Source organism: Carcharodon carcharias, chromosome 20, assembly GCF_017639515.1.
Source record: "Carcharodon carcharias isolate sCarCar2 chromosome 20, sCarCar2.pri, whole genome shotgun sequence".
NCBI lineage: Eukaryota > Metazoa > Chordata > Chondrichthyes > Lamniformes > Lamnidae > Carcharodon > Carcharodon carcharias.
In genome coordinates this window covers 25,685,542-25,712,997 of record NC_054486.1, presented here as the reverse complement: position 1 = coordinate 25,712,997, position 27,456 = coordinate 25,685,542, and the positions used below count along the sequence as shown (strand labels likewise).

General features: G+C 42.9%; 1 protein-coding gene across 3 annotated transcripts in view; it reads right to left on the bottom strand.

The window, feature by feature from the left end:
* Window positions 1–27,456, bottom strand: part of mgaa (MAX dimerization protein MGA a) — a 115,198-nt gene that overhangs the window by 72,769 nt on the left and 14,973 nt on the right. For all 3 annotated transcript variants that reach the window (XM_041214335.1, XM_041214337.1, XM_041214336.1), the window contains exons 3-4: window positions 5,093–6,254; window positions 403–469 (exon numbers count right to left, since the gene is read on the bottom strand). In XM_041214335.1, the coding sequence (XP_041070269.1) occupies window positions 403–469; window positions 5,093–6,254 (1,229 nt within the window). The remainder of the gene's footprint in view (window positions 1–402; window positions 470–5,092; window positions 6,255–27,456) is intronic.

Sequence of the window (27,456 nt, the reverse complement as noted above, 5' to 3'; positions counted from 1 at the left end):
GTCAGAAGATGTGCTAAATGGCCTTTCTGTTCCATGCTCTTTCACGTTTAATAATCCTTCTTTCCTAAGGAATATAAAACTGTCCTGTGTATGACATTGAAATCCTTTATTAATTTCAGGTCACAAAGCTTTCAAAATAGCAAAGTAATGTTGCACATTCTCCCAGAAAGTTGTTTCTGGTCAGTTAGTTAGAGATTTATATGTTGATTTTGCCCATGTCTGTTTTTGAATTTAGAAATTGCCAGTTTTCATCAGAAGCAACAGAAAGGTTCTGATACAAACAAAAACTTGGGTTAATACCATTCTGAGAGAAACTGTTCAAACTCCAAATCAAGGGTTGTGTGACTGATGGTATCACAGCTCAGCACACACAAGTAAAATGAGACTGTGCATGGTTAGTACCTGTCTGCTGGATGGGATCACTTGGGTCTTCTGGCGCCTGCTCAACCAGGTGGGACTGCAGGGCATCCTGTACAAATATTAATCCAAATACTTTAATAAGATAAAGACCAAATAATTTAAAGTTAAACACATAGGTACATGTCAGTCAGCAAAACCTATTTACACTTGCCCACAAAACTTGTGTGGGCTTTTGTAAAAGCAAAATACTGCGGATGCTGGAAATCTGAAACAAAAACAGAAAATGCAGGAAAAGCTCAGCAGGTCTAACAACACCTGTGGAAAAAAAAACCCGAGAATTAACCTTTCGAGTCCTTATGACTCTTCTTCATCATTTTCTGTTTGTGAGTGGGCTTTTATAGTTTGATTTGTGGTTAGCAGATAATCAAAGACCATGGCATCGTCTACATCAGAGACCAGCATGAGCATGATAAGCAATTGCACATCTCCTCAACCGATCAGGTTAAAGCATCCTTACTGAGGCACACAGAGTCTAAACCAGAAGGTGTAAGTGAGATGTTTAATTCAATGTAAAATCAGGTACTAATGGCAAAATAAAGAGAAGGAAACAAAGATTTGATCAAGAGATAAGAGATGGAAAGAGAAAAAGGGATTTTTTTTAAAAAAACTAGCATTTATACAGACCCTTACACAACCTCAAGTCTGAAAGCCAATCAAGTACTTTTGAAGTGTGGTCACTAATGTAATGTGTGAAAGACAACAGCTAATTTCTGCACAGCAAGTTTCCACACTAAGAAATTATAATGGCCAGATTTTTAGCTAGTTATATTGATCCAGGGATAAACACAAGCCACAATATAAAGGATAACTCTCCTGCTCTTCTTAAACATGGTGCTATGGGATTTTTCCACCCAAGAGCACAGACAAAAATCTGAATGAAACAATGAGATTCCATGTAAATATTTGGAGCCTGAGAGGGTGTTTGGTAGTGATTAAGACTTACTGTCATTAAAAATTCACTTACACTTGAATAAACAAACCCTAACTTTTTCTGGTGCTGCTTAGTGGATAAGTACTCCAACTTCACACCCTCATCTAATGAATACCAAGCCTACTGCCACAGTGCCAATGTAACAAGCTTTGGGAGAAGCAGGGCAAATCAGACAACAACTTCCTGATTTCTGTGTTTAACTGCGCATTTGTGAAGGATGGAATTGTTGTCAGAATTACTTCTTAATTATGGTGAGTGCTGTTAACTTCACTGTTACTCTTACTGCAAAACCTGGGCCATTATCTTTCACACCCACCTCTACAAACAAAGCACAGAAGCAAATTTAGTGATCCTTTACTACCAACCCTTCACACCTCCTCACCCACTCCCCATGCCAACCTATGGCCCTTCCATGCCCATTCACCCACTGTACACCATGTACAGAGCCAATAAGCCATATAGTATCAATAGCATGTGTGGAACTGTTCAGAAAAATAAACACCCATTTACAAATCATCTTTTGATTAAAAAAAACTGCCTTTCTCACCACCCTATTAAAATGTCAATCAGATAGATCATTAATAATCAATAACATATGCTTCAAACACTTCACAACTCAATCGTGTGCAAAGAAACATTGAGACATTAACAAAAGAAATCACAGAAAGAAATTATAACCACTTAAATAAGTCAATCAAGTAGTGTCAACATTCACCTCCAGTTGTCAAAACAGAACACCCTGCTGAGATAATACTTTTGAGAGACTCAGCTCAGCCAAGCAACAATAATCAGGACAGGTATAAGAACTCTTTCAGTAAAATTGGATAGCCTTATTATGCATGTCTGGCTGAGAGCCTACACTCAAAAGTAAGGAGACCAAAACTGTATATAGTACTCTAGGTGTGATCTCACCAATACCCTGTATTGTTGTAGCAAGACTTCCCTGTTCTTATCTGCCATCCCTTTTGCAATTAAGGCCTTTTGCAATCCATTTGCCTACCTAATTACTTGCTGTACCTATATAACTTCTTGAGATTCTTGTACAAGGACACGTAGATTCCTCCTTACTGCAGTATTTTGCAGTCTCTCTCCAGTTCAATATTCTGATCTTCTATTCCTACCAAGTGGACAAGTTCACATTTTCCCATATTTTACTCCATCTGCCAATTTTCTGCACACTGACTTAACCTTTCTATATCCCTTTCCAAACTATTTGCAATCCTCCTCACCACTTGTTTTCCTACACGTTTGAATCATCAGCAAATTTGGCTATAATTAAGGCAAGACACATAGTTCCTGAATAATGCCAAACCCTTCAAAATGGAAAGTATCACATCTTCATTATCAATTTTGAGCATTGCTTACTTAATAACATACAAAGCTTGAATAAATGGACAAGAATGAGATACTTAAATACAAAGGACAGAATTTTCAGAGACCCAAACCCACAGATGATAGATCACAGTCAATGACCCATAATTTTCTGAAGAACCATTTACTGCATTCCAGATCCTTTTGATGGCATTGGTTTGATCTCATTCAGGGAATTATACTGAGTAGATGTTTGATATATTTTAGCCACAAAAGATTTTTGATGCCTATTGAAAGTGCAAAAGGAATTGTTCATTCAGTTGTTACTTATGGTGAAGCATTACTTATAGTAATGAACCAGAAGGGTAGTCTAATGACAAATGTCATAAGGGAGGCTAGGACAGTACCACCTCCCGGATGTATTGTCTTAATCACTTACTCAGGTGTGAGCTCTGGGTCAGTTGTAGCACTCTTAAGTCCCACTCCATAATATCTATGCTGGTTCTCCAAATGAGACTTTAAACATAATCAGCTCTCTCAGGTAGATGTTAGAAATTCCCTAGTACCATCTGAAGAAGAGCAGGGAGTTCATTTCGGTGTCCTGAACAACATTTATATCAAACTACTAAAATCACTAAAACAGACTGGGCTACAAACTGGTGTACACTATTTTCTGAGTAAGGGCGTCACAATGCATGGCTTTCCTGTGCTACTGAGGTGCAAGTAAGTAGCATGAAAATTTGGTGCTCACTTACCTGATTAAAGTGTGGGGCCGAGCTTCCCCAATTGCCTCCCATCCCTGCTGCTGGCTGCCTGCGCACTCAGCTGGGAGCCAAGCGATAGCACATGAGCAAATGCTGCTGCAGAGGAATCAGTGTGGACCTTGCTGGGATGATATACAGGAGAATACTAATGGGCATAAAAGCCAAGATATTGGGTGCACTGGCTAGCCTTCCAGACAGCCTCCTGTCATGATCATGGAGGAATCCAGCTCCAACTTGGCAGAGCGCATCGCACAGAGCCCACCCTCTCTGCAGCCTCTGTTCATCTCCCCCTTGCCCTGAAACCCAGCAGCGCTGCAACTGCAGCCTCCACGCCTGTTGCAGCCTTTGTATAGACAGGTCACCAAATTCCCTGCCCTCCCTGTGAAGATGCCGCAACATTCACTGCCAAATCCAAGAACTCGACACAACACCCTCAAATACACTTCATAGTACTTTCAGAGATTTTGCATTGGCCGACATTATTCAAAATTAAGTTACAAGTTGGGTGCCTGGTCCTTTGTGTAATGTTAGTGCTAGGCCCCTCTTGTAGCTGAATGATCTTTGGTGAGTGGCAAGAAAATTCATTGAATAGAATTGGACAAATTTAGGAGTTGGCATTTCATCAACCCGTAGGGCTGTGCTGTGTCATGCCAGCTGCTTCCAGCACACATACGGGATGTCCACATGAGCGCCCTTCTCAACACAGGGCATCAAGCAGGCCAGGCCAGAATGGTTGGAGGTGCAGCATTCACTAGCAGAAGGCCGTTCAGCTTCCGTTAAGGGATTAGAGTTTTGCGCCCATTATCTGTTGCCAAGTTTCCTGCATGACAAGTGACCGCACTTCAAAAAGTATCTTACTGGCTGTAAAGCACGTCCTGAGGTCATGAAAGGTGCTATATATAATGCAAGTCTTTCTTTTGTTCAGACATAATGTTCAGATTAAAACAAAGTTAAACACATCAGCTCTAGTGGGAACTCGAGCAAGCATGGGAACAGATGACAAACTCTGGAGCTTAAAAACATGTTACATCTGTGCGCGATCTCCTTAATTTTTTTCTTAAACTTATCGACTCAAATGCATTTCAAATGCATTGCGATCAGCTTACAATAGGTTTGAGAGTACAGTGGTCTGTTAAAAACAATAGGAGGATTAACCCCATTGTAGATTACGAGGGTTTGTTAAATTGGTCTAAGAGTACAATATGGGCTTATAGAAAATTGGCCATCTTGCCCTGATTTTCTTTGCAGGCATCATGTAAAATTGATTTCTAATTCAATATGAACCTGCCATAGGCCAATTTCACACCAATGGATGCAATTAAGTTGAATAAACCTGTGCATGACTGAAGTCACTACATCCCATCAGTTAATGATTATCCTTACTGATACTTTGAACTTCATTAACTTCCCCAAATTATCGTCATCCAAAGCTGATCAATTTTAAAAACCTCCCATTAGCTTTTTTCTAGTTTTGATTTTTTGAATAATTCACGTTATGAATATCCAAGCATTTAGACAAAATGCTGAAATGCCCGCTTGTTGACTGCTTTGTCAATACACCAAATACCTTAAATGGGGTCACTGTTGAAACAATGTTTCCAGTATTGTGACCATCTACACAAATTATTGAATGAGATACATGCCTAAAAATGGAGAACAACCTTACCTGAGATGCATACGACACAAAGGTAACACCCTCCACATCATCCAGGTCTGGACTAACATCACAGAACATTTCTTCCTGTTCCAGAAGATGTTCAGAGGTGGCCAGAGAAACAGCTGTTTCAGAGACAGAATGGGAAGGTTTTGTAGACTGCCGCAACTTTTTTGATCGACCCCGTCTATAAGCTCTCGCTGTGAACTGCTGCTTTGACACACGTGGGGATCTGGAACTGGTGCGTGGTATAGGTGTTTCCTCAATACTGTCAGTTGTGCCATCTGGAGGTCTCCAGATTCCTGAACTGAATGCCTTAGTAGACAAACGTGTTGACTTAGAGCAGACAGGTGAATCACCAGGACAATTACCTGCCTTACCTGCAGGTCTCCAAATCCTAGAACTTGTTGCCTTTTCAGTATGTTTGATCTTGCAAAATCCGAAATCTTCTCCAGAGGCCTTTTGAGATGGCGTACTATGAGAAGCAATTGAATTATGTGCCACTGCAGAAGTACTCCTTTTCTTCTTTGTTCTTCCAGACACAGAGTCTGAGTCATTCTCTTTGAATTTGGTACACTCTGGTGATGAGTCCACACTACCTAGTTTGGTTTTTTCAGCAGAGCTGGGTGAGCAGGTAGGTTTTGCTGCTGAGTTTGGAGAGCGGAGAGCAAGGGGGATCAGAGGTGACCAGTTCCTCCGACAAGGAGACAGCAGGTTTTGTGGCAGTTCTGATATTTTTATAGTACCCTTTGTAACAGTGCATGGTTCTAGGTAAACAACAGGCATTTTGTTGCTTTCTATTCGCAGCATTTTGGCTTTGGCTGCCCCTTCAGGGCTGCTTAATGGCCGCTTGGTAACCCCAGCAGCAGTTGCATCCACTTCACTGGCACCATTTTTATCAATAGTTTTACTAGCTAGCTCACAACTAGTCCCATCAAGCTGTCCCCTTGATGAGGTGCTATGGCTGGAAGAAGAATCTAAATAATTCTCCTCCTCTTCTTTCTTACATTTCAGTCCTGCACCATCAAGGTCCTCTGGGTTTGCTGCACGGTCATACTCATCATCATCTGGTGGCTCTTCTTTGACAATAATGTTAAAAGATTCTTCCTGGTCTTCAGATGATGCTGTACTGAATGGGTGAGTTGAATACAAATTAGGGAGGTGTTTCAAGATGCTGGAGATAAATAAAGAAAATAGCACTTAAGTACAATCACACCAAATATAGGATAACTTCAAGAACCCAATATATTACAAACTATACTAACTAGATGCAGGACAATTTCAAATTAGTAAGCACTAATGGACACCAGCACACTTAACTGGCTTGCAAAAAATGTTTACATAAAAATTAGCTGTGATATTTATACTAAACAGTATTTACTAGAGGATGTTAAAGGGATCCCATAGAGTAGATGCAGAGAAACTATTTTTTCTGTTTGGACAATCAAAAAGGAGGGAACATAATCTTAAAATTAGAGCTAGGCCATTCAGGATGGCAATCAAGAAGTTTTTTATCCCCCACAGGGAGGATAACAGAAATTTGGAATTCTCTCCTCCAAAAGGAAGAGGATGCTGTGGAACAAATGGAGCTTTCAAAACTGAGATTGAGAGATTATTGTTAGGTAAGGGTATCAAGCAACATGGAGCAAAAGAGATAGATAGGATGGAGGCACAGATCAGGCATGAACTAAGCGACTGGCGAAGCAGGTTCTAAGGGCTGAATGGTCTACTCCCATTCCCATTCAGTAATGCGGTTACAATTTAAAATCATTCATATTCATAATAATCACAAGTTTTATTCTAGAAAGACTGGACTGAATTTGACAATCAGCAACAAAGCAACGCTGCTTGCTGATCTCAAAGAAAACTGTCACAAAGATTTAACAATTTCCATGGCATAGTTTTCCCATTCCCAAAGTCAGTTTGAATCAGCTTTCAAATCAACAAGATTTCCAGTAGTGCAGCAACAGTCATGTCATCAAGCAGGGTGAGCAGCCAATCACATTTAAGCATTCACATTTACACGCACACGCACGTGCACACGGACAGGCAGAGTAAAAACCAGTGAATCCCTTCACTTTTATTACTTACAGATAGTGAAATAAAATGACTGGGCCATGCATATGAGTGTGATGGAATATCCTCCACTTGCCTGGATGAGTACAGCCCCAATAACACTCAAGAAGCTCAACACCATCAAGTACAAAGCAGCTCAATTGATTGGCACCCCATCCACCACCTTTAATATTCACTCCCTCCACCACTGACACACAGCGGCAGCTGAGTGTACCATATACATGATGCACTGCAGCAACTTTCCAAGCCTCCATTGACAGCAAATTCTAAACCCGTGACCTCCACCACCTAGAAGGACAAGGGTAGCAGATGCATGGGAACACTACCAGCTGCAAGTTCCCCTCAAAGCCACACGCCATCCTGACATGGAACTATATTGCAGTTCCTTCACTGTCGCTGGGTCAAATTCATGGAACTCCCTTCCTGACAGCACTGTGGGTGTACCTACGTCATGTGGATTGCTACAGTTCAAGGCAACAGCTCACCACAACCTTCTCAAGGGGAATTATGGATGGGCAATAAATGCTGACCTAGCCAGCAATGCCCATGTCCCATGAAAGAATAAATAGAAAATGCTTTATTAAGGTAGGAGCTAAAAATCATAAATTTAAAATAAAAGTTAAAATGTGGAATTTCTCATTATAATGGAGAAATATTAAATTCAACAAATATGAAGTTGCTCTTTCAGAGCCACTGAGGCAGTTTAACAACAATTATGAACTTAGTACACGGTTAAAAACCTACTTACACTTTGTTCAACATGGTACAACTTTTTCAAGAGTTCTTACAGTGAGACTAAGATTGTAACAGTGGAAGTACTCATCCGGTCAATGATTTCGAATTAATTGCATTCAGGGGGCCTCAACAGTGCAACCTCTGGAAAAACATAGGAGCACTAGCACCAACTTTTGGATTTCCATCTTTAAATTGCGGACGTGCGGACTCCAGAAGTTGCTGTCAGTTTCAGAGCTGTAATAATGAATGCTGACAGTGTAGCTGTCATTACTACCTCAAAACGCGGGACAATCATCTGATCCCTCTTGGGACGCCCAAGCTAAATTACAATAAAACAGAAAATATTGAAAATTCAGAACAGGTCACTTTGTATCTGAACATGAAAGGCAAGATAGAATAACATGCAGAAAACTCTACCTTTCCTTTTCAGATACTAACCTAATTTCTATGTCATCCAGGGATTTTAGCCTTTATATCTAATATTCAACATTTACAGTCTTTCATATATGTTATATAAAAATTTAAAAATGCTGCATGTGGTACACATTTTACACCCCCACACCTTATTTCCTGCTGTCATACATTTTAGCTATGCTTTTGTTATTACTTACTGTTCAAAAAGGTTTACCAACATTTACAATGGGAATTTTTCTTCATGAAGTGCTGTATGTCACAATATACTTGCAGGCTTTGGTCACTAGATGGCAATGAGTTAACTCAATGGTAGCTCCAACTTGGTCTGTCCGCCATTTTCCTTTTCACACTATTTTCACAAGCAAGATTTGGATGTTGATTTTTATATCTAAGACCTGGTTTTTTTCCCTGCTCTTCTCCTGTCCTACCTCTCAGAACCTGCAGCCATATTCTGCCACCAAATCCCTTACAACTTTACCCTGCTGCTCTCCTCTTTTAGCCTTCCCTGACCTTACCTTACTCGTCTCCTGCAGAAGACTCCGGTCTGTTCCCTGGAATTACCACTGGCCTCCTCTTTCCTTTTCAGACTCTCAGTACGTACCCCTGCCCCATACCTTGCTTATCCTCCTATGCTCCCTATTCCTGCCCAATGTTGCTCGCTTGCCCTGCATTTTCTTCAGAGCTGTAACCTCTTTAATTCTTTTCTTGGTTCTTTCTCTTCAGAGCTTTGCAGCCCACCTGTTCTTTCACAAGCTACATCTTCAGCCCGGCTTTTGTTCCTTCCTTCAGTCAGCCTTCCAGTGCAGTGCGCTGCATCAAAACCCAAAATGAACCAGGCTCCCATGCTCTTCTCTGCTTGCTAGCATTATTTAAAAGCTGTTTTCAAAGGTCCTATAGCAGAATTATTTATTTATAGTGCTACAAACAATTTATAAACAAATTGCTGCCTCCAGTGTTATGGGTGTGAAGTTTTATACAATGATTATGTTTTAAGGTAAAATGGAATAATGAAGAAAGTCATGTGAATTGCTACGAGTTCTGCCTGACAACAGCTTGGTTACCATGGGGACTGGGGGCCCAGGTCAGATATTACTGAAATGCACATGCCAGGTTCAACATCTGGAAACAAAGGCAGAGGCAGCTGTCGTTGTGATTTCAGTCGTTCTGTCTCAGACTTTGAACAGCAATGGAGGGTGAGGAGGGTGGAGAGAGAGAGCTGGGAGAGGGAGATAAGGGACAAGAGCTGGTGCGTTCTGCAGAGAAAAAAGGCTGTTTTCTCTGTTGGCTACCAGGCAGAATGCTGCCGAAAGCTTGCCCACTGGTTGAAGAGAAAGGACCCGAAGCAATTTAAGGACACCAAAAGATTCACCATGACTAGGCTGAGAGAAGGAATCATTGAGTGGGCCATATGGCTGAAAGTTCGTTCAGGAATTCTGAAAGAATGGACCTTCAATGGTCAGAGGACATTACAATTCAGTGAAACAATGAGAAGTGGACTCATTGGAATCTGGGAGAGACTGTGGACTATTACCTATAAAGACTGCAATTCTGTGAAATGCATGCTGTCAAGCATTTATGCAGCATGGGGTTATCGGTCATGTTAAGACATTAATAAGGGTCATCTTTTCTTAACAGGCAACCAACACTAATGTTTAGTTAATGCCGCTTTTAGTTTGTTATTGCAAAAGTCTTAAAACTTGAAATCTTGTCGTGCAATTCCTTTTATGTTGGTCACTTGGCATTCAAATATATTTTAAAAAGTTATTGGTCCCTACAGGGATGGTGACACCAGCTTAGGGCTAAGAATCAGCTTTAAAGATGTACTGCGGCCATCAGCTACAGCTCCATTTCATCCCATGCTTTTTTCTCAATCTCACCTCGAGCCTCTACCCCTGTTCAGGACTTAGCTCCACTCCTCTTCCACACTTTTCAACACGAAACCTCACCACTTTCCACCTGAAACACCCAAAGGGCTGGATTTTCAATCTGGGGTCTGGAACCCAATGCCCAGAATCTTTCCAGGTCCTATCCCGCATCAGTGCCAGCGATAACTGCAAAGTGTCTAATTAGCTTTCGGGAGGGTTCGGCACCTAATTAGTGGCATTGCGATGTCCTGGAGGTGGGACATGGAAACAGAGAACCCTTTGAAAAAGCGAGTGTCAGCTATGACTGGGCTTGCAGTTCATTGAGGAGATGGCGGAGCAGGGTTTGCAGAGGGACACCTTTGACCCTCTTTCCATGGGTGGCCCCAAGGTTCTCTGATGTATCTGAGGCATTAACCAAGGCAGTCGCTGAGAGGCAAGAGATATTGTTCCTAGCATCGGAACACAAGCACAGAGACAGGAGCAGAAGACCATATAGCCCATTGAGCCTGCTCTGACATTCAATACAATCATGGCTGATCTTGGGCTTCAACTCCACTTTGCTGCCTGCTCCCTTTATCCCTCGATTCCCTGAGACCAAAAATCTGTATCCCCATCCTTAAATATAGTCAACAATGGAGCATCCACAGCCCTCTGAGATAGACAGTTCAGAAGATTCCCAACCCTTTTGAGTGAAGAAATTTCTTCTCACCTCAGTCCTAGTTCATCATCCCCTCATCCTGAAACTGTGCCCCTGTTTTAGACCCCTAGCCAGGGGAAAAGACCTCTCACAGTGTCTTTCCTGTCAAGCCCCTTCAGAAACTCATATTTCAATGCAATCACCCCTCATGCTTCTAAATACCAGAAAATATAGGCCCAATTTACTCGACCTTTCATCATAGTACAACCCTCTATCCCAGGGACCAATCTAGTAGAGGAGTGACTAGGAGGATGTGGGTCCAATGTTGTTAAAAGATTCAATAACCTGGGAAGATCTGGAAAGATGAATGGCAAGCAGTATCCGGGTGACAGGCCTGTAATTCTGTAATAATCAGCATTCATGTGAGCTGAGCAGACAGGGCTCATATTGCTTCCTTACACTGTTACTCGGGCAGTTGGTCAGTTGCAAAGTCAACCACCCTCACACATGGGGCACAACTGAGAAGGGAGCAAGACTGAGGAGCGCAGCAGCTCTCGTCAATGTCATGCTGGAATAGGTGAGGGTGGCCAGCTTACCCTGCAGGAAAAGAGTTTATAATAGCCATGGGATGTCTTAAATTGATTGTGGTGTGTAGAAATTAGCACTGGACATAGAGAGGGTGCCATTGTGGCAGGCCATTGGCGATGGCAAGGCTGGAGTCCGTGAAGATCAACAGACCAATCTTCAGGTGAAGAGTATGGAGGAAACTCCTGACAATGCATGCTGTGTCTCTTTGAATGCCATCATCTATTGGGTTTGCTGTGCTGAGGCAGCTGCTGAGTAGCTAAAGTTCTCATCAAAACCTTCTTGTGTTTCACACAGGGCCTGCAGCAGAAGGGGAGCTGAGTGTCCCACCAAAGTCACTGCCAGTCTCCTCAGCAGGTGGAAGACCCCACAGGGCCTGCACCATCACATCATGCCTCTGCGCTATACCCCAGCACAGACACACACATCACAGTTGGGCTTAAATCAGCTTAGAATGGGGAGCACTGGGTGAGTAGCACACCACAAGTGAGCAGGACAGCAAGACAGTCAGCCGCCCCTCAGAGGATGAGGACAGACACGGCCATGCTTCACTGGACAAAGGTGCTGAACCTTGGGTATCAGGGGAAAAGTAGGTCTTCCTGAAGTATCGGGGCAGATGAGTTCCCAAATGTTGGAGATCCCTGAGATATTGTGGAGCTATGGGCAGACAATGGGGGAGGCTATGCATTGCATGTGCACCATGTTGACTTGGGGACTTGAACACATGAGCTCCTTCACTGAGAGACGGCCAATCTCTTGGACAGCCATACACAGCATCACTGAGTGGATGCAAGAGCAGTGTGCTGACATGCACAGAAAGTGTAGCAAAGGACCAAGCGCAAACCTGCAAGATGCGCTTTCTGGGTCACTGACCACCTGCACATTAAACGTGTGGAAGAATTTTCTGTTCAGGAATCTGGCTGACTGGTCTGTTGGTACCATTATGGCTACGTGGGTGTCATCAATAAATCGAGAGAGGCAAACCCCAACGCCCTCTGTGCCTGCGTAGGCCCATCTGTCTCAAATGAATGGAGTGCCCCATCCTCCGGAACAGGGCATCTGTAACCAGCCTGATAGTAGGATGGCTGCAATTATGCACCTCAGGTCTCCAGGTGATCCCTGGAAGGGCCCAGTTGCATTAAAGTTTAGGGTGGGAGCAACCTTGAGGGCTGAGGTAGGAGACTGCTATGGGGGCCACATGTATCACATTATTGTAGACCAAAATACAAATCCCCAAGGCCAACTGCTCTGAGAGGTGCAATCTCCTAAGGCACTGGTGGTCTGATATTTGAAGATAGCTGACTATTGGGAAGGCTCTTCTGAGTTCTGTTAATGATCTCCACAATGAGCTCATCAATCTGTTAATTGCAGATCTGCAGGTTCCTGGTTGATGCCATGGCTGATCCTTACCCTCAACTCCACTTTTTCACCTGATCCCCAAATCCCTTGATACACTAGAGTCCAAAAATCTATCTGTCCCAGTCTTGAATATTCTCAACAACTGAGCTCCACTGCACTCTGGGACAGAGAATTCCAAAGATGTATAACCCTCCTGAGTGAAGAAATTTCTCATCTCAGTTGAAATGGCCATCCCCATATCTTGAGACTATACCTCCTAGTTCTAGACTCTCCATCAAGGATAAACAACCTCTCAACATCTAACTTCTCCCTGTCCATACTATACCGCCACCTTAACTGCTCATTCCTTTCTACCTCTCATCCTTTCCCTCTTCTTCCTACCACCTCCTGTTCAACTGCTCATTCCTACCTGCCCCATCACCACTGCAAGCATGGTACTTTCTATCCACTTGCTCTTTCCCTTCTTCTGTCACTAACTGGATCCTTTTCCAACCAACCACCCCATATTTGCCACTGGAAAGGATGCTCTTTGTTAATAATTGCTCCATCAAAATACTGCTAGCCCTGCCACTCTACCAACCCAAAAAGACAGGAATCAGACAACAGGAAAACCAATTTACCATCAATAGAGGTCTTGAAAACAAGTTAAATTAAGGAACAAAAAAAAGGATGCGAGAAAGAAGACAGACAAGCAGAAGATACAGAGAGAAGCAACAACGCAAACATGGGGGAGACACTATATCCTCTGACTCAATGAGCAATACAGGAGATACACAGAACGTGAGTCTCACTGGATAGATAAAAATCTATAACTGGCTCCTTGGTATCTGTACATGTTACTGTATTATTTGTCAGTTGTTATGTGTATAAATTATTGAAAACATAAGAACAGTACTGGAAGGTAGCATCAACTTACATTCATTACAATGCTACACATTGTAAGCCAATATTTTGATATATAAAATTGTACAAGTATAGAAGTCCATTCAGCCCATCATGCTTGTGCCAGCTCTTTGAAAGCTATCCAATTAGTCCTACTCATCTGTTGTTTTCCCATAGCCCTGCAAATGTTATCAATTCCCTTTTGAAAGCCATTATTGAATCTGGTTTCACCATCCTTTCAGACAATACGTCCCAGCTGTAACAACTCAATGCCTGATAAATATCTCCTTAACTCCTTGCGGTTCTTTTGCCAGTCAGAAAATTCAAAAACAAAATACTGCAGATGCTGGAAAAATAGTTTTGATGAAAGGTCTACTGACCTGAAACATTAACTTTGTTTCTCTCCACAAATGTTGCTTGACCTGCTGAGTATTTCCAGAATTTTCAGTTTTTATCTTAAAAGTTTTTATCTTTACCCAATGTGTAATTTGAAAACCGACAGTAACTCATTTAATAGCCAATAGTTTTATATATTGATCTCAATACTCCAGGTCACAGATCCCAGGTTCATGGCTGCTGAAAAATGACCTCACAGGGATGGGATACAGCAGTGCTGCACATCTAATAAGCCAAGATAGGGGGCAACTGCAACAGAGACTATTATCGTAAGGAGGTTGTTTTGCAATTGTCTTGAGAGTTCTGTATCTGCCGCCATTAATATGGCTTCATCCATCTGTCCTAATAAGACAGAATTCAAAAGCTGCACCCAACTTTGGAGGAGCAAAGTTAACTGGCCTTTAATCAATTATTACACTAAGTTGTTAATGATGGAACAATCCAGAGTAAGAATAAGTAATTTGGGAAGGGCAGACTTCACTGGGGTGGCTCTGATAAACTGGAATCAAAGGCTCGCAGGCGAAACTGTAACTGAACAATGGACTGCCTGTAAAAGAGATAGTTTGGGGTACAGTCAAGGTACATAAGGCAAACCAATCCAGTGCTCCCTGGATGTTCAAAGAGGTGGAGAGCAAGATTAAGTAGGAAAAGATTACATATGACAAATGTCATGTGGAAAGTACAAATGAGAATCAGGCTCAACATAGAAAGTTCAAAGGGGAATTGAAAAAACAAATCAAAGAAAGAGAAATTATGAGAAGAAACGAGCAGCTAACATCAAAGGGAATCCAAAAGTCTTCCAAAGACATATAAACAGTAAAAAGGTGGTAAAGGTAGTAGTGGGGTTGATTAGGAACCCAAAAAGGATTTACTTTTGGAGATAGGGGGCATGATTGAGGAAATAAGTGGGTACTTTGCATCTGTCTTCGTTAAGGAAGAAGAGGCTGCCCAAGTCATGGTGAAAGAGGAGGTAGTTGAAACAATTGATGGGTTTAAAATTGATAAGCAGAAGGTATTAGATAGAATGGCTGTACTTAAATTTGATAAATCGCCAGGACTGGATGAGATGCATCCAAGGATACTGAGGGAGGGGTGGAAATTGCAGAGGCACTGCCTATGGTTTTCCAATCCTTCATAGATACAGGGGTGGTGCCAGAGGATTGGAGAGTTGTAACTGTTACACCCTTGTTTAAAAAAGGTTGTATGGATAAACCTGCAACTACAGACCAGTCAATTTAACCTCAGCATCAGGGAAGCTTTAGAAACAAAATTAATAGTCACCTCAACAAATGCAGGTTAATGAAGGAAAGCCAGCACGGATCTGTTAAGGGCAAATCATGATTAACTAACTTGCTTAAGTTTTTTGATGAGGTAACAGAAAGGGTTAATGAGGGTTGTGCGGTTGATGTTCAGTACATGAATTTCAAAAAGGCATTTGATAAAGTGCTATTCGACAGACTTGTGAACAAAGTTAGCAGTTATGGAATAAAAGGGACAGGAGCAACAGGAATACAAAATTGGCTGAGTGACAGAAAACAAGCATAATGGCGAATGGTTGTTTTATGGACTGGAGGAAGGGTGACAGTGGAGTTCCCCAGGGGCTCTTCATATATGGCCTAGGCTTTGGTGGAAATGCACAATTTTAAAATTTGCAAATTACACAAACTTTGAAGTATTGTGAATTGTGAGAAGCATGGTGTCAAACTTCAAAAGGACACAGTCAGGTTGGTGGAATGGGCAGACAATTGGCAGATGAAACTTAATGTAGAGTGTGCGAAGTGATTCACTTTGGTAGGAAGAATGGGAAAAGGCAATATACCATAAAAGGTACAATTCTAAAGTAGGTACAGGAGCAGCAGGACATGGAGATATATGTGCACAAATCATTGAAGGTGGCAGGGCAGGTCGAGAGTGCAGTTAAAAAAGCATGCGGCATCCAGGGCTTTATAAATAGGGGCACAGAGTACAAAAGGAAGGAAGTTTTATGACAAACCTGTATAAAGCATCAGTTTGGCCTCAACTAGAGCCCTGTGCCTGGTTCTGGGCACCATGCCTGAGGAAGGGTGTGAAGGCATTAGAGGGTGCAGAAAAGATTCATTAGAATGGTTTCAGGGACAAGGAACTTCAGTTATGTAGATAGGTAAGAGAAGCTGGGACTACTCGCTTTGGAGAAGAGAACATTGAGAAACCAGGTAAATTTGAGACATTAGTGTGGGTGGGAAAATCTGGCAATAAGACTTAGAGGTGTTAAAATCATGAGGTCAGGACAGAGTAGATCAGAAGAAACTGTTCCCATTGCTGAAAGGATCGAGAGTCAGAGGACACTGAATGAAGCTGAAGAAGCAATGGGAATGTGAGGAAAAGCTTTCTTTCAACATTGTGAGTGGTTAGGGTCTGGAATGCACTACCTGGGAGTGTGGTGGAAGCAGATTTAATTATGGTTTTTATAATGAAAAGCCGATTACAGCCACTAATTACTTACAGGCATGTTGAACTTTTTAAGGAAGATGTGTGTGCTTTTAAGGAATACAAGCAAAGACACTGAGCAAAAGGTGGCTGATAATGTAAAATGACCACTTTCTGGAAAATTTCTCTGTGGATTACACTGACAGGCCTGTCCTGAGAACATGAAATGTCACAACTGAAAAGGTATCATGGCTTTCTTCAAGCAGAGACACTTGAAAGGAAGATAGGAAGGATGCAAGAAGACTGGGCCTTAATCTCCTGTGGTTGCAGAAACAAAAGACTGATTACCACGTCTTAGCACTCATCTAAAATGCATCTCCTGTTGATTCATATCTCAGAATGTGATCAAAGAAAACAGACTCTGGGTGCAAGACATGTTTATTCCCCCCTTACAGGAACACATGGGGGAAAAAAGTGTTAAAAAGCTAGCCTCAGAGCAGTACTAGTGTGCTGTGAAAGTGACAGTCACTAACCAACAAGTCACCACTGCAGTTACAGGCAAAGCCCCTCTCTGTGGCTGGAGGTGCGGGCACAATCAAAAAGGAAACAGGACAGCTTCTTCAGCTATCCTGCAGAATTAAGTGTCTCCAAACCAACTGAGTAACTACCAAAGTCACTCTACCAGAATCAACCAACATAACGGCTGCAAAATATTGCCATTTATGTCTCACAGACAAGCCAAAAGCTGATCATATTTTAAAAAAACTTTTATTTGGGCTCTTATACATGGGTCAGAAATCGGGAGTATGTGTGTTGCGTTTTTATTATTTTTCCTTGGATATATAGTAACTAATACATTTACTTTTTCTTTGGCTCAAGAAAGCCTGGTTAAATTGGCTCCTTCTAAAAAAGTAAATAATTTGGATTGGGAAATGGTATCCATGGGGGAAGGGGTTCCCTTTAAACTTGTTGCGACCAATCAAGGGGGCTGAATAAAGAAGGGGAGCCAGCTCATTCTCTCTCACCAGGGAGCATAACAAAATTGGGGTCCCATTCGGGAAGTTACCAAATTGGGGATCTTGCCTGGGGGCCAGTCATTACAAATTGGGATTTGGTGCTGGAATTGTTGCCACAGACAAAATGAAAGAATTAGAGTGGGGAAAGTAAACTATTCCTTTGAAGCCAATTTAAAAAGAAACACAAAATGGTTTTCTTGAGTCTGCCTGGCTAAAATGTAAAAATGTCCACATTTGATGCCAGTGTTTTTACAGACAAAGAAGGGACATTAGTAATTAAACTTTCACATTCTGTACTTTGAAGAGTTAAGAGCTAGTGAGGCACTTAGGATTAGAATTTCACCCAAAAGGCAGAAAACCCAAAATTTTAAAAGGCGTGGCCAATGGTCTAGAGGTGGAAGTTGAAGACGATGAAACAGACAGAGTAGCAGTAGAGAAATTAGAATTGGGAGCAGCAGAAATTAGAATTTCAGGAAAGAGAAAAGGAAAGGGAAAGAGAGAAAGAGGAAAAAGAAAAAAGAGGAAATACAGGAAAGGGCACAGAGGGAAGAAGAGAGAGAATTTCAGGACAGAGAGAGGGAAAGGGAGTTTAAACTAAAACAGTTTGAGCTGAGGGGCAGGAAGCCTACTGTATCCCTTGAAGACACCACTAGCTCAGACTTAAAGGCTGAGGCAATCCAGTTTGTTCATTTAATCCCTAGGTTTGATGAAGCAGAGGTGGAAGCCTTCTTTGTCTCTTTCGAGCGGTTAGCACAGTAGTTAAAGTGGCCAGTCCAACATTGGTCCCTACTACTGCAGAATAAGCTTTCAGGAAATGCTCACAAGGTTTACTCCCTCTTGCCTATGGAAAGTGTCACTGACTCTGAGGCAGCATAAAAGACTATTTTAAATGTGTACCAGTTAGTGCTGGAGGCATACTGTCAGAAATGCTGCATCCTCAAGAAACGGCTTGACCAGGCATACCTGGAATTTGAAAGGCTGAAACAACGTTCTTTTGGTCAGTGGGTGTGGGCACTCAAAACAAAAGCCACTTACGAAAACCTCTGAAATAATTAAAAGTTCCATACCCTTCCCAATAAGAACAGAGGGTAATAGGGGCCAGGCAAGCAGCCACACCAGCTGATGATTACGAGCTGCTCCACAAACCCTTGTCCCAAAAGACACCCTCCCCTAGTCATGCCCAACCACCCGAAAAGAAGAGGTGGGAAGAGTGATAGAAAACTGAGCACCCATGGGAGTGAAGGAAATGCTGGGGGCCCTCTGCAGGACAGAAAGGATGGTGCTGAGATGAAAAGTGAGGCCAAGAAGCCTGTGTGTTTTAACTGTCAAAAGGTAGGGCACCTTTGGGCCAAGTGCTGGAGGTTATGGGAAAAAACAGTGGGATTTATCGGGGCACATATGCAGAGAATGATAGTCAGAGAGCATAGCAAGCTATGGCTCTGACTGCGGCTATGAATCCCTGTAGATGCACTCCTGAGAGTGCAAATGAGGTTAAACAAATCCCTGAGAGTTACAAGGTTTTTGTATCCAAAGGAAGGGTGGCCACATTTCCTCAGGGTGAGGCGAGTAAGCCTGTAGTGATACTGAGGGATACAGGGGCCAGCCTAACTCTACTGCTGGGGAATGGCATGACCTTTTTGGTCATGCCTTTGTTGGTAAAGGGGATTGAAGGAGGCTACGTGCCCATCCCCTTATACTGGGTGCATCTGGAGTGCGACTTTGTGTCAGAACTAACAACGATGAGTGTCTTCACCAGGTTGCTTGTGGACGGGGTCGACCTACTCCTCGGCAATGACCTGGCAGGATCAAAGGTAACAACATCCCCAGTGGCCTCAGAGAAGCCCACTGAGGTCAGAGAGACAGAACAGCTGCAGAAGAAAGTGTCTCACAATATCCCTGACCTGACTGCGCAGTAACTCAGTTTATGGCCACACAAGCTATGTCAGTGGAGGCTGAAGTGGCACTGCAGACAGAAGACCCTATGATCTGGTTATCTGAAACCTTTTTTGGGAGTCTAGAAGACACTAAGGAGGTAATAAATAGATCTTCCTTGGTAGCAGTCCAGCAAGCTGACCCACTGTTAAAAACATTGGCTCAGACTGCCCACACTGAAGCAGAGGCAGAAGCAGTCCCTAAATGCTACTACATTAAAAATGAGGTGCTAATGAGGAAATGAAGACCCCCATCACAGACCTGCAAACGAGGAGTGGACAGTGACCCACCAGGTAGTGGTGCCAAAGTACCATAGGGAAATATTACAGCTAGCTCACAAAATTCTGATGCCTGGACGTATCGATATGCACAAAACCCAAACCCGCACCAGCCATCATTTTTACTGGCTACACCTCCACAGGGATGTAGGAAGGTTCTGCAGAACCTGCCAGGTTGTGGGAAAACCCCAACCTGTAATAAATCCTGCATCTATATTTCCCGTGATGGTTTCTGGGGAACCATTCAGCAAGGTGTTAGTGGACTGTGTGGTGCCCCTGCCCAAACCAAAGGAGGCTACCAGTATATCCTTACCACCATGGATGTGGCTACCTGCTCCCCAGAGGCTGTTCCCCTGTGAGCCATATCTGCCAAAATGGTGGTGAGGGAATTAACCCAATTCTTCACTAGGTATGGTCTGCCCATCGAGATCCAGTCAGATCAGGGCTCAAATTTCACGTCCAAAACATTCCAGGAAATCATGGGTAACTTCGGCGTGACCCAGCTGAAGTCTTCAGCCTATCACCCGCAGTCACTAGAATGGTACCACCAGACCCTTAAAACAATGATCAGGGCATACTGCTACGGGTATCCCCATGATTGGGATAAAGGACTAGGTTTTCTTCTGTTCACTACCAGAGACTCACCCAATAAGTCCACAGGTTTTACTCTGTTTGAATTAGTTTATGGGCACCAAATGCAAGGGTTTCTGAAACTAATCAAGGAGAGGCTTTTAGAACAAAAGGAGGAAGTTGCCATGTCAGACTATGTAACATTGTTCCCGGAGCCGCTCATGAGAGCCTGTGATGTGGCCCAAGAACATTTAAAAATCTCCCTTAAAAGCCTGGTTCAATGGCCGATACAGAGTAGCAAAGAAGCTCGGGGAAGTAAACTATTTAATTGAGACTTCAGATCAGGAGAAAAAGCAAAGGCTATGTCACGTGAACATGATAAAGCAATATCACAGCCAAGAAAGGGACAGGCAGGTAACGGTCTGTCCCGTAGCCACCAACCTGGAGGAGCAGAGTAGCAGTGGGGATGAACTTGAGGGAGACATGGGCGAGGCCCACGTTGAACCCTCTACTACCCGGCTAACCGACACAGAGAAACTAGCGAACTTAGACTCCTTATCCACCCACCTAAGTGCAGAACAGCAGACTTGACAAGGTTGCTCACTGCATTTAAAGGTTTATGCAGAGACAAGCCAGATTGCACCACACGGGCTTTACATGATGTGGATGTGGGAGTGGCCCCTCCCATAAAGCAACATCCCTATCGTCTGGGCTCAGAAAAACTGGCCCAGGTTCAGGAGATTAACTACATGCTACAGCACCAATTAATAGAGCCTAGCAGCAGTAGCTGGAGCTCCCCAGTTGTGCTCGTGCCCAAGACAGATGGCTCCATAAGGTTCTGCATTGACTACCGAAAAGTTAGTGCAGTGATCAGAGCCGCCCCCTACCCAATACTCCATCTGGAAGACTGCACAGAGAGGGTAGGTAAAGCAGCACTTATTACAAAGATAGACTTACTCAAGGGATACTGGCAGGTTCCCTTGACTGTTGGCAAAAGGAAATCTCCATCTTCATAGCTCCAGATGGGTTATACCAGTGTTGAATCATGCCATCAGGACTCCGAAATGCCCCAGCTATCTTTCAAAAGCTCACGAACCAGGTAGTGGCGGGCTTATCCAATTATGTAATATACTTAGACGACCTCCTAGTGCACAGTTACACCTGGGGAACTCACGTAGAGCAACTGGAAGCCCTCTTCCAGAAAGTACAGTCAGCTGACCTAGTGGTCACTCTCACAAAGAGCAAGTTTGCTAAGGTTCAGGTGACCTATCTAGGACATGTAGTGGGTCAAGGACAAGTACTGCTCAGGGCTGCAAAGGTACAAGCAGAGGCACAGTTCCCCATTCTAACAACGAAACAGGAAATCATGAAGTTCTTGGGGACATGTGGATTCCACCACAGGTTCATTCCAAACTTCAGCTCACTAGCTGCCCTGCTGACAGACCTACTACAGAAAAAAGCAAAGGTGGTATGGACCAACTAGTCACTGCTGCAGTTGCAAACAAGGTCTCTCTCTTTTGCTGGAGGTGTGGGCACTCAAGGCAGAGGCCACAATCAAAAAGAAAATAGGACAGCTTCTTCAGCTAACCTACAGAACCAAGCGTGTCCAAATCAACTGCAAAACTACCAAAGTCAGCTCTAGCAGAATCAACCAACTTAATGGCCGCAACATATTGCCATCTATGCCTCACGGACAAGCCAAAGGCTAATTGTATTTTTGTTTTAACTTTCGTCTGGACTTTTAACTTCTCAGTTCTGGTGTGTGTGTGTGCGCGTGCACGTGCGCGCACACACACACGTTGCATTTTATTATTTTTCTTGGGTTTGTAACAACTAATAAACTTACTCTTTCTTTGACTCAAGAAAGGCCGGTTAAATTAGCTCCTTCACAAAAAAATAGATTTGGACTGGGAAAAGGTTTTCATGGGGGAAGGGATCCCTTTTAATTTAACCTTGTTGTGACCAATCGAGGGGGTTAAATAAAGAAGGGGAGTCAGCTCATTCCTCCTCATCCAGGAGTATAACAAAATTGAAGTCCCGTTCGGGAAATTAATAAATTAGGGTACCTCACCTGGGGGCCGGTCGTAACACTTTCAAAAGAGAATTGGTTTATTATTTGAAGAGGAAAAAAGTGCAGGGCTACAGGGAAAAGGTGGGGGAGTAGGACTGGGTGAATTGCTCTTGCAGAGAGCTGGCATAGATGCATCAGTCTGAATAGCCTCCTTCTGTGCTTTAACCATTCTATGATTCCATTCTATGATTAGTAGCCTCATTCCAGACCTCTCAGGAACTGTGATTAAGAAAGGTGATAGGCTATGCTGACTCCAATAGAATTACATCAATTTACGAGTTCTAATCCAGTTTGGGAGCTGGTGGACACCAGAGTGATCCACAATAACCACATTTGCAGGAAGCTGCTGCAGCTTATGGAACCTCAGCACAGAGTTCATGAGCTGGAGCGTGAGCTTCAGACATGGCTATTCATCAGGATGGGAGAAAGTTACCTAGGCACTTTGATCCAGGAAACAGTCAAGAACACAAGAAAAAAGGGGGAGTACACCATATGGCTCATCAAGCCTGCTTCACCATTCAATACAATCATCTTGGGCTTCAACTCTATTTTCCAGCCCGCTCCCTATTTCCTTTAATTCCCTGAGACACCAGAAAATTTAATTCAACCTTAAAAATATTCAGCGATGGAGCATCCACTACACTCTAGGTAGAGAATTCCAAAGATTCACAACCCTTTGAGTGAAGTAATTACTCCTCATCTCAGTCCTAAATAATCAGTCCCTTATCCCAAGACTGTGCCCATGTTTTAGACTCCTCAACCAGTGGAAACAATCTCTCAGTGTCTACCCTAACCAGTCCCCTCAGAATTTTGTGGGTTTCAATGAGATTACCCCTCATTCTTCTAAACACTAGAGAATATAAGCTCAATTTACTTACCCCAGGGACCAACCCCTTAGGCTGAGGGGTTTGTCCTATAATGAGAGGTTAAGTACTTCAGATTTGGTCCATGGTAAGGGATAGGAAGGTATGACTACGAGTGGGCTTGGTGTTTTGTTCTCTGCAGAGAAGCGAGTGTACTACCAGTGAGCCTAGGGACCCTTCTGAGTTACATCTCATTGACTGTGAAACAGAGATTGAGTGGTAAATATGGGAGAACATAGCTATGACAGAAAGATTTCAGATAGTTTGCAGGAGTTCTAATAGGTGAGAAAGGGAACCATGAGACAGAGGTTTGTATGTGAAAGCTGAACAACACTGAAGAATGAGAAAGGCTTCAATTAACCTACAATAGCATAAAATTCACCCTCAACTAATTAGCTGTCAATTACAATAACATGCACAGGTATAGCATCTTTAACAAAATAAAACATCACAAAATGCTTCACAGAAATGACAAATTAGATGTGAAATAGACTTGTTTTTTAAAAAAATTGGAATGTGGGCAACGCTTACACACCAGCATTTATTACCCATTTCTAGTTGTCCCAAGGGCAGTAAGAGGGACAGGGTAACATGTAGGAGACAACAACTTGAAGTAGCAAGTTCTCTTCCCTTAAAGACACAGTGACCCAGCTAGGCTTTCAAGACAATCTGACTGCTTTTATCTGGTGACAGTCAGTAGGAAAGGAATCAGGGGAATGGGAATAGCAATATGAAAGCTTTGAAAAGGCTACTGAAGGAAACGAGGGGCATAACAAGGCAGAGGGACTTTAGGAGAGTATTAGGGTGCGAAATTGAAATAGATGAAGGGTTTGTGGCTGAAAGTAGAGCGATGGAGTTGAAGGAAAGTGAAGGAGGCCAGAGATGGAACAGCCATGAAGGAATGTGCAATTCAGGTGAAGGGTTTGGAAATCAATGGGATTATGAAATACTGAAGGTTGGTGAGTATAGGAGTAACTGGGAATGGGATTGAAAGCAAGATAGGATGCAGGTGTTGAACAAATCATAAAGGAGAGCTTTGCTATAACCAAGACTGTAGCACCAAAGGTGCAGATAAGCTGGAATGGGGTGAAGCGGAAGCAGCAACACTGTGGAGACGGAATGAGGTATATTGCTGGTGCCAAGTACGGAGGGTTTGAGGATCAGTTTCAAATCAAATAGGACAGATAGTGTACCATCTGAAGGAATGTCAGACACTATTGCACAGTTTTAGGTGGAAGCCAAATAGAGCACCTTGGCTTTGTCAATATTAAGCTGAAATTAGTCCTTATAACCCAAAACTTTATGTCTAAGCAGCTGGACAGTATAGTGGTGCTCAAGGGTCAAAAGTGGCAGCAGAGATAAAACAGCACATAGGTGAAAGCCCAAATGATGCCTGAGTGATGATGCCAACCAGCAGCATCTAGATGAGGAAGGAAAACGGGTCAAGGGTAGAGGCCCTGGAGGTACACCTGATGTGACCATACCAAGGAAGGAGGAAAAACCATTGCAGGAGATCTGCTAGCTGCATTGGACAGGTAGGTGTAGAGCCAAGCTGGAACAAAGGCAGAGAGATAGACCACAGAGTGAAGGACAAGGGGCAGAATGCCATGCGAAGGTCAAAGGAGACAGGGAAGGGTGATTTACAACATTCATAATAACAAAGCATGTTACTTGTGATTTTAAACAGGATAGTCTCAATACTGGAGGCAGAGCAGAAAACAGATTGAAAAATTGAAAAAGAGAATGATGGGAGAGGTTGATAAGAAGCTGGGTGGTGACAAAAAATGAGAGTTTCAGAGAAAGGAGAGGTTGGAATTGATGACAACAGTTTTGAGAGAATGGACACACAGCCACAATATTGGGAGCAACTGACAAAATCCAAATAAGAACATAAGAATTAGGAACTGGGGAAGACCATATGACCCCTTGAGCCTGCTCCACTATTCAGCGAGATCATGGCTGATTCTCAGTTTCAAATCCACTTTCCTGCCCACTCCCCATATCCTTCAATTCCCTGAGACATCAAAAATGTGTACGTCTCAGCCTTAAACACATTCAATGTTGGAACATCAACGACCGTCTGGGGTAGAAAATTCCAAAGGTTCACAACCTGCCAAGTGAAGAAATTTCTCATCTCAGTCCTAAATGATCAGCCTAACCTTTATCCTGAGCCTGCGTCCCCATGTTCTAGATTCCCCAACCGAGGGAAACAGCCTTAGTGTCAATCCTGTTAAGCTTTTTTCATTCTTTCATGGGATGTAGGTGTCACTGGCACATGCCTAATTGCTCTTGAACTGAGTGGCTTGAACATAAGAAATAAGAGTAGACCATTTGACCCCGCAAACCTGACCTGCCATTCAATAAGGTCATGGTTGATCTGCCCCAGGCCTCAATTCCTCTTTTGTGCCAGCTCCTTAAAGCCGTCAACTCACCAATATTTGAAAAATCTACCTAACTCCTCCTTAAATACTTTCAGTGATCCAGCCTCCACAATTCCCATGGGTAGAGAATTCCAGACATTCGCTATCATCAGAGAAGAAATTCCTTTGCATCTCGTTTTTAAATGAGTGTCCCCTTATTCTGTGACTATGTCTCCTAGTTTGAGGTTCCTCCACTAGTGGAAACATCTTCTCAATATCTACCCTTCAAGCCCCCTCAGAGTCTTGTACATTCCAATAAGATCACCCCTCATTCTTCTAAACTCTAATGAATAAAGGCCTAACCTGTTTAGCCGTTCTTGATAAGTCAACCCCTTCATCCCAGGAATCAGCCTAGCGAATTTCTCTTGAACTGCCTCCAATGCCAGTATACCCTTTCTTAAATACGGGGACCAAAACTATACCGCATTCAATAAGGTGCGGCCTCACCAACACCACATTCAGTTGTAACAAGACTTCTTTATTTTTAAACTCCAGCCCCCTAGCAATACAAACCAAAATTCCATTTGCCTTCTTAATTACTTGCTGCACCTGCATGCTAATTGTTTGTGTCTCATGCATAAGAACACCCAGATCCCTTTGCACTGCACTTTTTTGAAGTCTATCTCCATTTAAATAACAATCTGCCTTTGAATTCTTTCTACCAAAGTGCATGACCTCATACTGTCCTACACTTAATGCCATCTGCCAAGTTTTTGCCCACTCACTCAACCTATCTATACCCCACTGCAGATTCCTTATGTCCTCACCATAACATGCCTTCCCACCTATTTTTGTATCGTCAGCAAATTTGGGTATATTACACTCTGCCCCCTCCTCCAAGTCATTAATATAGATGGTAAATAGAGGCCCTAGGACCGATCCTTGTGGCACTCCACTAGTTACTTCTTTCAAACCTGAAAAGACCCATTAATCCTGACTCTGTCTTCTGTGTGTTAACCAATCCTCAATCCATCCTAATGCATTACCTCGCCCCCCCCTCCCCCTCCCCCTCCCCCAGTACTGTGAGCTCCTCTCCTGTGCAATAACCTTTTATGTGGCACCTTATTGAATGCCTTCTGGAAATCCAAATACACATTTACTGATTCCCCTTTATCAACTCTGCTTGTTATGTCCTCAAAGAACTCTAGCAAATTTGTCAAGCACAATTTCCTTTTCACTGAACCATGCTGACTGTTTGATTACGTTAAGCTTTTCTAAATGCCCTGCCATTTCTTCCTTAATAATGGACTCTAGCATTTTCCCAACGACAGATGTTAGGCTGACTGGCCTATAGTTTCCTGCTTTTTGTCTCTCTCCCTTCTTGGAACAGGAGCATCACATTAGCAGTTTTCCAATCCGCTGGGACCCTCTTGGAAACCAGCGAGTTCTGGAATATTTCGACCAATGCCTCAACTTTCTCTGCCGCCACATCCTTTAAAACTCTTGAATGCAGACCATTGGGCCCTGGCAACTTGTCTGCCTTTAGTCCCATTAGTTTGCCAAATACTTTGTCCCTTGTGATAGAGACTCTCTCCTCCCATTAGCTCCTTGCTTATCTGATATATTTGGGATATTTATAGTGTCCTCCACCATGAAGACCGATGCAGAATATTGGTTTAAATTATCTGCCATTTCCCTGTTCCCCATTATCAATTCTCCAGTCACATCCTCCAAGAGTCACATGCTCACTTTAGCAACTCTCTTTTTATATACCTGTAGAAGCTCTTGCTGTTTGTTTTTATATTTCTTGCCAACTTATTTCCATAACCAATTTTCTCCCTCTTTATTAGCTTTTGAGTCACCAGCTGTTGGTTCCTAAAAAATTCCCAATCCTCTGGCCTACCAATAGTTTTCGCCACTTTGTATGTCTT